The sequence below is a fragment of the Ursus maritimus genome, unplaced genomic scaffold (genome assembly GCF_017311325.1).
Source record: "Ursus maritimus isolate PB19 unplaced genomic scaffold, ASM1731132v1 scaffold_1, whole genome shotgun sequence".
NCBI lineage: Eukaryota > Metazoa > Chordata > Mammalia > Carnivora > Ursidae > Ursus > Ursus maritimus.
Window position 1 is genome coordinate 7,498,073 of NW_024423343.1, and position 12,031 is coordinate 7,510,103.

At 49.7% G+C, this 12,031-nt stretch overlaps 1 protein-coding gene across 2 annotated transcripts in view; it reads right to left on the reverse strand.

Moving 5' to 3' along the window:
• Positions 1 to 12,031, reverse strand: part of EFHD1 (EF-hand domain family member D1) — a 43,091-nt gene that overhangs the window by 13,868 nt on the left and 17,192 nt on the right. For both annotated transcript variants that reach the window (XM_040638996.1, XM_040638988.1), the window contains exon 2: positions 6,612 to 6,759. In XM_040638996.1, the coding sequence (XP_040494930.1) occupies positions 6,612 to 6,759 (148 nt within the window). The remainder of the gene's footprint in view (positions 1 to 6,611; positions 6,760 to 12,031) is intronic.

Here is a 12,031-nt window from a genome sequence, read left to right on the forward strand (position 1 = left end):
CACCCAGGCGTCCCCTTCACAAGTGTTTTCTAAGACATCTTTATAGAACCTGGTATGTTTCAAATACTTCAGCTATCACTTACCTTTTAATCGTGTTTATGATCATTTTTGACTTTCAAACATTTTATATAAATTATCAGACTTTTTCTTCTCTTGCACCAGTGCACCAGTGTTATGCTGAGAAAAACCTCTCTGGCCACCAAGGTTACAGAAACAATCACCTATGTTTTTGTCTATTGCTTTTATGACTCCTTTTTTTGTTAAACGTGTAAATATTTAATCTTTGAAATTTATTCTGATCTAGCCTGTGAGGTTGATCATTAACCCTATTTTCTTCCAAATGGTTAGTCAGCAATCCCCACACCATTTATGGAATAATCCATCCTCTTCCTCCAGATTCCAAATTGTGGCCTGAATACATTAATCTTTTTTTTTTTTTTTCTGAATGCATGAATCTTTAAAGCCAATTTGTACGAAAGCCTCCACGGGCTACATCTCCCACAGCCCCGCCAAAGGATACATTTTTAAATAAATAAGCCAGGTTGAAAAGCCAGGTCTCCCACCTTCCAGCCCTTCCCCTAGGCGATTTTACGGCTTTTACTTCTCTGAAGAATTTTGGCGAATTTGTCCAACCACTGTTGTCCAAGCTTCTGTAATTTGTTTTTCCAAGTCGGCCCTAAAAGAGGCCTCTCCAGGTTTTAGGTGCTACGTAAAGCACAAGTATCTACAGGGGAATTCTGAGTTTTCGGGGGTTTTGCTTTTGTTTTCACGATCATCCCCTCTAAAGAACGGCTTCCCCCAGGGAAAAGAACATTACCTAAAGTAGACTGAGGGGCCAAACAACTCCAACGGGCTTTCCAAATTCCAACTCGGCTGTCCTTTCCTGCCAAGACTCTTAGTCCCCAGAGGGAAGTGTGTTTCGGTAAGTGGAAGTCTCAGCCTCTAGCACCGCCACCCCGAAATGCCACGCGAAGAAGCCTTTCTTTGTCCTTCTCGCCCTGGGTCTCGTAACTTCACTGTGGACGTTGCCACATGTGAAGCAAGGGATGAAGCAAGACGCTCAAAGAGCGTCGCTTCGTGGAGGCCGTGGAGGCCGCTTGGCTCCACGGAAACGCCACGTTCATCCAGCTGCAGCTTCCAACTTCCTCACTAGAGGCCGGCAAAGACTCAGTTTGCTGCAGACCGTCAGAGCCAGACCGCGGACTCCAAGTCCGAGAAAACAAGCGCTTCCGGAGGTGAGGCTTCCCCAGAACAGGGTGGAGGGCAAGGAGGCTGGGGGGGACGGCTGTAGGGGGCTCTCATGGGAGAGAATGCAGCCGCCAAGATGGCAGCCCTGGAAATGTGAGCCAGCTGCAGACGGAAGGAGTGAAAACCTGTCCCTCAGCACCCTGCCCACCCTTTAAATATTTACAGCTTACAGAACACCCCCCACCCCTCCCTTGCTCCACAAGGCAAATACACAACAGGTAGCCCCTCCCCACTGGGACAGCAGCTCTAGAAAGATGGCGCATGGCCGCAGCCTAGCAAAAATCCAAGTGGCCTTGGTGGTGGTGGTGGTGGTGGTGGTGGTGGTGGTGGTGGAAGAGGGGTGGTTGTCTCCTTCTCCCGGAGACTCATTTTTCTCACATCTACAGTGGAGGTATTTACAGGCGGGCTTGGAGTATTCCTCATGGATCTTTTCCCCCACATGTGCTTACTCTCACTCTGCCAGCTCACAGAGGACCAACAGCAGCCCTGTCATAACTTAGGGGTCCCCACCCCAGCCAGTTAAAGGAAAAAAAAAAAAAATCCTGCTCAACCTGAAAATGTTCAGTCTTCTAGAAAAGCAAGCCAGGCATCCCCATTTGATTTTATTATAATCATCAACTCCTGAATGACAATTTCTCCAACTGCCCAGCCTTGTTTGGCTTCCTATTTATAGTCCACAAAGGCTGGTATGTTGTGGGGAATTGGAAAGTGTCCTAGCTGTGACTATGAGCAAAGAGGGAGGGGGGAGAGAAGCAGAAAACAAAGAAACAGAGAGGGAACTAACAAAGCTAAAACAGTGATTTCAGACATAAGCTATCAAATGCTTCTGATAAATTTAAAGAATTTTAAAATTTAATGTCTTTTTTAGGTAACGCTACCCTTAACGTGGGGCTCAAACTCACAACCTCAAGATTAAGAGTCACATGCACTACCAACTGAGCCAGCCAGGTACCCCTAAATTAAAAAAAAAAAAAATTCATGACTCTGACTGGTAATGCAAACACTTGCCCTGAATTAGTTAGCCCTCTAAGATTGCAAGTAAAAGAAACGAACTTGTTGACTTAAGCAAAAAGGAGGTATTTGTTGACTTATTCTTGCAAGGAACAGCCATCTGCAGAACCAATTTCTACTATTTCACCCCAATTTCAAATTCCCAGGACAGAGAATCTAGTGGACATAGTCTGGCCAGTGGTCCATCCATGGTCCGATCAACGATGACAAGGCCTATGGGCAACCCAGCACAGCCAGGGTGCCACCCAAGGGAGGGTAGAGTAGAAAGAGAAAATGGAACCCACAATTCCCAGTACTGACAGGTATCCAGTAAACCCATCACCCAACCTTTGTACAAAATGACCACACATCTGGTCTTGGAGCAATTCTTCGAGAGAGATATAATGGAATGAGAGAGGAATACAAGAAAAAGAGAGGAGGATATTAAGGCTTCTCTGCCTGCCTCCAAAGGAGAAGGAGGTGGGGGAATGTCTGGGATTCAGTTCCAGATGACTACAGCTATGGAGATAGAATTGCTAACCTTACTCGTCACATTGTCAGCGTTTGGTCTCTGGTCATGGAACACTGCTACATAAACACTTTTAAGGGTTCCACATACACCATTTTTCGAAAATGCCCCAAATGTGCATGTATTATTTTCTTTTTCTTTCTTTCTTTCTTTCTTTCTTTCTTTCTTTCTTTCAGAAGTCTCCATGCCCAATGTGGGGCTTGAACTTACAACCCTGGGCTCAAGAGTTACAAAGAGTCACATGCTCTACCGACTGAGCCAGCAAGGTGCCGCCACATGCATTCTTTTCATAACTGGAAAGGAGGAGTGGCTGGGTGGCTCAGTCAGTTAAGCAACTGCCTTCAGCTCAGGTCATGATCCCAGGGTCCTGGGATCAAGTCCTGCATCAGGCTGCTTGCTGGGCAGGGAGCCTGCTTCTCCCTCTGCCTGCCGCTTGTGCTCTCTCTCTGTCAAATAAATAAATAAAAAGCTTTAAAAAAAATAATTGGAAAGGAAATGGTTTAAAAGAAAGATGAATTGCTTTGTACACTGGGGAAAAGTAGCATAATAGACTTAACGGAAACGTATCTTTGATATCAAAGAGCTTTTATGTGGATGTGACTTGCTTTGGTCAAGTTGATTCAAAGAGAAAGAAAGGGAACAGAAACATTCACTAAGCACCTACTAAATGCCAGGTTGTGAGGAAAGAACTACAGAAGTAAGCAATTTTGTCTGTCTGGCAATCTGGCCCCCATGTGATGATGATGGTGGGACGGTTGGCTATGGTGCCCTGTGGTACATGACTTGGACCCAGCCTGTCATAGTCCCCTGAGTGCAATGACTGATCCAGGAGGTAGGCACGTGTCCCCAATAGCCCAGTTTGGGCCCCGTGGTTGCTGAACTGGGACAATGGAACCTGGAGCCACATTGGCAGGTGTCAGGGAGAACACGCCATATGGAAAGAAAAGGTGAGGCGGACACAGAAGAAAGCACAGTCGAGATATGACAAGAGAAAGGCACTGCACTACTGTGCCCAACATACTTTCCCTTCTTCATCTCCCGGCTACGGGAGCTGCATTCTGTCACTTGCCATCAGGAGTTCTGATTTGGGCATGCAGAGAGAACTCCCTTCGCACAACAGTACTGAGGGAAAGCTAGTAACACCCCCCCTTTTTTTTTTAAAGAGTTTGTTTATGGGGTGCCTGGGTGGCTCAGTCATTAAGCGTCTGCCTTTGGCTCAGGGCCTGATCCCAGTGTCCTGGGATCAAGCCCTGCATCGGGCTCCCTGCTCAGCTGGGATCCTGCTTCTTCCACTCCCCCTGCTTGTGTTCCCTCTCTTGCTGGCTGTCTCTCTGTCAAATAAATAAATAAAATCTTTAAAAAATAAAAATAAAAAAAATAGTTTATTTATTCAGAGAGAGAAACAGAGTGTGAGTAAGGGGAGGGGCAGGGGGAGAGGAAGGGAGAGAATCTCAAACCGACTCTGCACCAAGGGCAGAGCTGGACACAGGGATCGATCCCACTGCTCTGAGATCATGACCTGAGCCGAAATCAAGAGTCAAATGCTTAACCGACTGAGCCACCCAGGAGCCCCTTAACACCCCTATTTTTAAAGACAGAAAAACTGAAGCTCAGAAGTCAAATAACTTGGGGCACCTGGGTGGCTCAGTCAGTGAAGCGTCTGCCTCTGGCTCAGGTCATGATCCCAGGGTCCTGGGATCGAGCCCCGCATCGGGCTCCCTGCTCAGCGAGAGCCTGTATCTCCCTCTCTCAGCGAGAGCCTGTATCTCCCTCTCCCTCTGTGGCTCCCCCTGCTTGTCCTCATTCTCTCTCTCTGTCAGATTTATAAAAAAGAAAAAAGAAAAGGAAAGAAAGAAAGAAAGAAAGGAAAAAAGAAAGAAAGAAAAAAAGAAAGAAAGAAAGAAAAAACAAAAGCAGGGGCGCCTGGCTGGCTCCACTGGTAGAGTGAACAGATCTTGATCTTGGAGTTTTAAGTTCAAGCCCCACGTTGGGTGTAGAAATTACTTAAAAACCAAATCTTAAAAAAAAAAAAAGACAAGGAAAAGAAAAAAGAAAACCAGGAGGTTGGGCTGTGAAGTATTTATGGCAAACATTTCCACACTTCCAAATCCGACAGCTCTGGGCACAACTGCTAGAGATGCGACTACAACGGGGCTCTGAACGACAAAGGATGACAGGAATGTCACTGAGGCTTTGTGAGGTGGGGGGGGGAGGCTACCACAGGAACACTTCAGAGATTTCCAAACCTCTGATGTCCATCTGTGGGCATTTCTGCGGGAAATGGCCAAACCCGCAGCTGAGCAAAAGCTAACCAAGCATCTTGGATTCAGGGAGGAGCACGTCCGGGTGACTCCTGGGACTGCGTCTTAGCTCGGCCGGTGACCTGCACAGACCTCTCCACACCCTCTCGATTTTTGTTCCCCCCGGGTCACAACTTTGCCACAGAAGCTCTTTCCCAGGCGTTACCTCCAAAGCTTCACCCACACGAAAGATTTACCTTCTCTACCCCAGGGATACCGGACTGAAAGAGCCAATGCGTCGCACAAATGATACAAAGGAGCCAAACGAGAGGCAAGCGAGCCAGACGGACAGCTGCGAAGGCGAGCATGGCAGCTGACGACGGGAGGCCGTGGGCACCGAGCCCGCCGCCCAGGTCCAGCCTTGAGCTGGAACGTGATTTCCAGCCAAGTGCTGACCGTTTGGGCCCTCTAGCTCCTTAGCTCTGAAACGAGAAGGCTGGCCTAGAATATCCCGAGGGTTATGCCCAACACAGGTTTTCCCTGACTTTCTATCTGGAGTTGATCTGTGCAGTTGAGAGGCAAGGCCAGTGTCACCGCAGCTGGGGAGGGGACTCAGTGCTGCTGCGTCAGCCCCAGGCACCCCAGGAAGAACATCCACGGGCCCTAGCGAGCCTAGAGGGAGGACGTGTACTTGGCCAAAGCTCTCACCATCAGAAACCAGGACACAAGAACTCCACTGTTTTGGAAAAACCGAGGTTACACACCAGGAAGCAAGGACGACGCTCTCTGCTCCCAGACCCTGAGGGCCCAGCTGAGATGTGACAGAATGTGACTGAGCAGCTGGGCTAATGCTCGGAGCTTTGAGCCCGGATATTGTCCCCAAACCTGCTCCAACACCTGGGCACACAGACACACCTAGAGGCCTTGCAATAAAACTCAACCACGTAAGACAAGGAACCCTTCCTGTGGAGCCGCATCCCTGCCTCGGAAGAAACCCAGTGTCCCTGAGCCTCCCCCCCCCAGATAGAAATGGCTCTTGGCCTTATCACCAAAGTTCTCACACATTTAGAGATCAGACTGAATCTACTTGCACTCTTCCAGAAAGATATCTGTATGCGGAAATTCTGCCTGCAATTTCAGGGATTCAAAGGCCAAAAAGCCCATTCTTGGATTGTAATGGGGACGTGGGGAGCTCCGTGAGCACAGTGTAAAACCCTTTGTTTAATTGCTTTTTGAGTATCTTTAAACACTTATCATAAAATTTCAAAGTTTTAATACATAAAATGGCATAAAATTATAAAACTACCAAAACCTGGCACCCACACATATCCACTATTTGGTAAACATCCTTCCAGATTTCTCCACACCCAAACATTCACCCAAATGAGGTTGTCTTACCCACCGTGACTTTCTATCTGCTTACCAAGCATTTTCCCATGCCAGCACTGCGGTCCACTAGCTTTTAAAGATATTTTTAAAAGAACTCTAGGTTAACTGTCCAATCAGCGCTCTGGAGAAGCCAAAGCCACTTGTGTTCCAGGGACCTGTGACTGTGAGGCTCCTCCCAGGGGCCCTCTGTGCAGGGACTCAGGGCCAGCAGGTACCTCGCGGAAGCTGAGCTGGCCGTCAAAGTCCTCGTCCACCTCCTTGATCATGTTTTTCAGGCCCAGGTGGGTCTGGGGGGCCCCCAGCTTCTCCATCATCAGCTTCAGCTCCATCAGGTCAATGTAGCCGTCCCGTCCAGCATCATACCTGCAGGGTCAAAGGAAGGACGCTGACAAGGGACCACCACAGCCAGGACCATAGGACACTTGTCGTTCTCCCAAACACGTAACTCTTTCGGCCTCATTTACTGGAAAATAACTCAGTCACCTGCTGCTTTGCAGTACCCACCTGGGTCACCAGATCAGAAGGGACCCTCCCACCCTTGAAACGCCTTTGGGCACTGCACAACACAATTCAAAGGGGATCCTGCACTACGAGATTGCTGTTATGACTTTTATCCCCTTAACGAGGCCATAAGATTCTCAAGGATGAAAAACATGCCCGTTTACCTTTATGTCCCTCAATTTTGGTCAGCAAACACCGGCTGAACCTCCCAATGCCGGGCAAGTTGCAGAGTGAGCCCGGGCATCCCCGGCATTCTCACAGAAGGCAATTCCAGGACCTTCCTTTTGGGTCTCTGCCTCCCCCACTTCCACAAACCCCTCCATTCATCCTTCTTAGTCTTTTTAAAAAAGATTTTATTATTTATTTATTTATTTGAGAGAGAGCATACACTCAAGAGAGTAGGGGAGGAGCAGAGGGAGAAACGGACTCCATGCTGAGCAGGGAGACCCATGTGGGGCTTGGACACACGACCCTGAGATCATGACCTGAGCCGAAATCAAGAGTCAGATGCCCAACCGACTGAGCCACCCAGGCACCACTCTCTGTTCAATCTTCTGGTCTCCTGCCTGTGGAAGCTGGTCCCCACCCTTGCATGTGGCTGTCCTGGCCCCGGCTCTCTGGTTTTATGCTTGGCCCTCTGGCACGCTCATCTAGCCTCCAGGTCCAAACAGTCACATCTATGCAAGTGACTGCTGAGAGGGGACCTGGCTCTGACCTGTTGGCTGAGTCCTACCATAGAGCCAGCATCTCTGCTGGTGTCCCTCCAGGACCCCAGTTCCCTGTCTGCAAACAAACCCAGCCTCACTATGGTGGGGGGACCCTGGCCCGGCCCTCTACCCCTTTGTGCCTGGGCTGAGGGGAGCCTTCTTCAGCCTTCTGTCCTCTGCTTTCTGCCAACCTGTTCACCCCCTACTTCTCCACATACCTCGGTTTTCTCACAGACCCCCCCTCTTCTTCCTTCAAATCTGTCCCATTTTCTGCTCCTCAGGAATCCCTTGTTGTTCAGCTATGAACACCTTGCTTTACAAAGCAATCAGTTCACAGGAGCCAAAAGGTGGAAACAACCCAGGTGTCCATTTTCAGTGAATGGATAAACGAAATGCAGTGTATCCATACAATGGAAAAAGGTGTATTTTTACAATAGGATTATTATCCACAATAAAGAGGAGGGAAAATCTAACACATGCTGCCTCGGGGAGGAACCTTGACAACATTATGGCAGGGCTGAGATAAGCCAGACAGAAAAGGACAAATACCATATAACTGCACTTGTCTGAGGGACCAAGAAGAGTCAAATCATGGAGACAGAAAGTAGAACAGTGGTTACCAGGGCCTGGGGAGTGACTGTTTTGTGGGTTAGAGTTTCAGCCTAGGATGAGGAAAAGGTCCGGAGACAGATGGCGGTGATGGTCACACAAGAGGGCGAATATACACCGAACAGTAAGCCTACATGGTCAAGGTGGCAAATTTTACATGTACTTTCCCCACAGTAAAAACAGACAAACCAGTCAGGCTCCTTCACTCTCTACCCCCTCCCCACCCTCCCAACAACAAAAGCCCACCATTGTTGGCACCCACACCACCACCCACCAAGGAATGCAGTCTGTGGGCAATTAGAAATCTAACCCTGAGGGCTGGTGGTATTCTGAGGCCCACGTGGTTAGGCTGGAGATGAGGCCCAGTAAGTAGTCCCCAGTGTGCTCTGTTCCAGGCACAGTAGCCGACTCATGCCATTCCTCCCACCCAGAATGCACCTCCCACCACCCCACTGTCCTCAGTGGCCTTTCAGTACCCCCAAGCTGCCGCCTTCCTTCTCTGATAGCCAACAGCCCCAGTGTCAGTCCTCCAGTACTCAGCAGGGGCCGCCTCCCCCTGCTGGATATTTCCTAATGCAGCAGCTCTGTGTTCCCCACAATCCCAAATTCTGAAAGAAGGGGGCCACAGGCCTCCCCACCCTGTGACAGTCTTCTCCACTCCAGGCCAGCCCCACACATCAGGGGATATGGGCCTGGTCAGTGGGGGGCACCCGAGAATGCCAATGGACTCAAGACCCCACGCAAGGATGGGAGTGGAAGGAACCAGCAGTATCTAGCCCCGGGAAGCAGAGCACTGTCTTGCGATGATGCATTTAAACTTTCCAGGAGCATTCCCAAAGAACAGCAGGAGCTGGGCTGTCTGTGTAGACATGACAGAGCTGGACTTGAACCAACACAGGGAAGAGCTTTCTGGCAAAAACAGCCAACTAGAATAAGACCTGAGGTAAGAAGAGCTCTTACAAACAGGCTGGAGGGACAGTCTCTGTTACAGGGAGTCCTAGTCAAAATAAACAGGTTTCTTTAGTGTGGAACTTTCCAGAGCCTTCATATAGTCATCTGAAACCTACCAGAGGGAAACAGAGCACACAGACTCATCTGATCACACAATCCTGTGTGTTCGGGAACTTTCCACCGGCAGAAGGCACACCTTGGCAACCTGGTGTTCCAAGGAAAACACTTTGGGAAACGCCTCTCAGAACAATTCAGGGTTAGAAAGACGGGTCAGTTAAACTACCACAATGGTACCAACCATGCTGGGATTTTGAATAAATGTCCTCTGCCCACCGCTCAACACACAGTGCATGTCTCAGCAAAGTTTGCAGAGAGGAGGAGCCCCGGAGTGTTGAAGGGCCGTGCACTGAAGATGTGTATCACTGGGGGCAAAAGCAAAGAGGGGTCGGGTCTCAACACAAAGAGGAGGAGAAAAGGGAGCAGCAAAAGTCTAGGTATGAGAGACGGTGTGTCCCAGAACCAGAGAGAAGCTGGAAAGGAGGATGGAGGAACAGGTGAGGGAACACTCAGGAACTGGTCCTCACCCAGCAGGGTTAGAACAGACCCGGTTTCCTGCTCATATAACCTTGAGCAAGTATGGCCTCCCCCAGGACAATGGGGCTGGCACTATGGGGTCATGCACAGGCTGAGACGCCAGCCTTCTGCGTCTCTTCTGGGTTTCTGACCACACGAGGCGAGAAGGTTTGGAAAAGGGGCACCTGGGTGGCTCAGTCGGTTAAAGTCAGTTAAGCGTCTGCCTTCTGCTCAGGTCATGATCCCAGGGTCCTGGGATGGAACCCCACATCAGGCTCCCTGCTCAGCAGGGAGTCTGCATCTCCCTCTCCCCCGGCTCATGCTCTGTCTCACTCTCTCTCTCTCTCTCTCTGTCAGTAAATAAAATTGTAAAAAAAAAAAAAAAAAAAAAAAAAGGATTTGGAAAAACTTTCTTTTAGGCCCATAAGCCTGAAACATTCTCCAGGCCTAAGAAAAAGGACAAATATTTCAGAAAGGGCCTCAGCAAAGTCTGGAAACAGATTAAGGGAATTTAAAGAAATCTTTACATGGGCAGAAATCTTCCAATGTGACCACTTTGGTGAGTCAGGGCCTGGAAGCAGAAGCCCAGCACCCCAGTGGGCAAGTCCCAGCCGGAGGCAAGGGCCCCAGGTGCCGCTAGGCAGGCTGGGCTGGGCTGTGCAGCGGGCAATCCACCTGGCACAGCAATAAAGCCGGTGTGAGGATGTGGAAGAGACATCTCCAAAGCCGAGCAGGGCCGGGAAGAGCAGGGTTCACTCCCCGGGCCTCAGTCAAGACCGCTTGCCTTTGTTCCTGCCTGAGCACTGGCTAAGGGCCAGCTGTGGTAAGTTCTGGCAGGATCGTAAAGTGACACATGAGTGGCGTCCTCACCCCTCCCTGTGGAGCTGGGATTCATAACCGAGAAGAGCATCCTTCCCTCTTCAAAGTGACCTCTCTACAAGGGCGGGTCCATGGTCATTTCTCTCAGGGCCTGGTTTTGCAAGACGGGCAGGAAAAACCTCCCAGATCCCCTTCGTCATCTTTTTTGTTGTACCTGTTCCTCTCAGAACACCCGGCAACCGTACAGGCCGTGCAAGCCATGGGGCTCAAAGCACCTAATAGCTCAAACTGGTCTGCTCTGCGGTTCACAGCGCATGGTTTCATATGCCCATCCTTTTCATCTTTACACCAGCCTTATGAAGAATTAATAGTAGCCACCTGTGTTTCTGGTTTATCAAGAGCTTACTAAGTGTTGGGCTCTGTGCAAAATCACCTCATTTAACCGCCAGTGCTGTGAGGTGGTCATTAGTCACCCCCCTGCATGGACGGTGAAAGCAGAAGTATGGAGTGAAGCCACTTCGCATGGATGAGAGTGAACCTGGGACTTCCCAGCAGGCGCCTGGCTTTACAGGGGAGCAGGAAAGGCAGGAATGGTCATTAACTAAGTGTATACTATGTGCCCCACAACTCGGGTGGGGGGGGCAGAGGGCACACTCAATGTCCCAACACACAGACCACTATTGGGACTGTCAGATTTACACCTTTTACGGTTTATACCTGAAGACTCTGGCAGAAATGATAGGAGCCACGTTGCTAAGTCCTGAATGTGCGTGGATTCTGATTTTGGTCTCAAAGCATGGTGCGGGGACCAGAAGAATACCCAGGTTGCTGTCTTAACAAACATTTGGAGAAACAGTCTCACCGGTCAAGGCTTTCAAATAAATTTCATCTGATTTAACCCTCCAGCACTACTCTGAGGAGTGTAGGACTGTCCGACTGATGAAGACACTGACCATCAAGGTCAACCAGCCCAAGGTCACTAGGTCTGCCCAGGTTAACCTGCAGGACCCCTTGCCTCATGCCCAAGCCCGAAGTCTGAGCCCTGGGCTGAGCAACCCAGCCACCAGAGTTAATATGGGGGGGATAAGACTTGATATTCAGCCAGTTCTAACAGAATGCCAAGGTTGCCCCTCGAAGCTAATGTAGAGAGAACATTCCCCAGGAAGTAAGGTATTAAAAAGACAAAGGCCTTTCCGAAGGCTGTAGGACTTCATGATCACATCCCATGGTGGGTGTGGCTGCAGGAAGCTGGAGGGGACAGGAAGCTGAGGCCCTCACGGGCGGGCCAGAGGGCAAAACAGTCATCTTTAGCCTGCTCAGAGCCCCTCTCCACAAGCAGTCCAGTGTGGAAGGCCCATTAGACAAGGTCAAGGGCAAAGTGGCTAACTTATACCAACTTAGTGCCTGTGGGTAAGGTGAATGCAGTTGGATTGTTTCCTACATTTTGGAAACCTCCTTTGCCTGCCCCCCCCCCC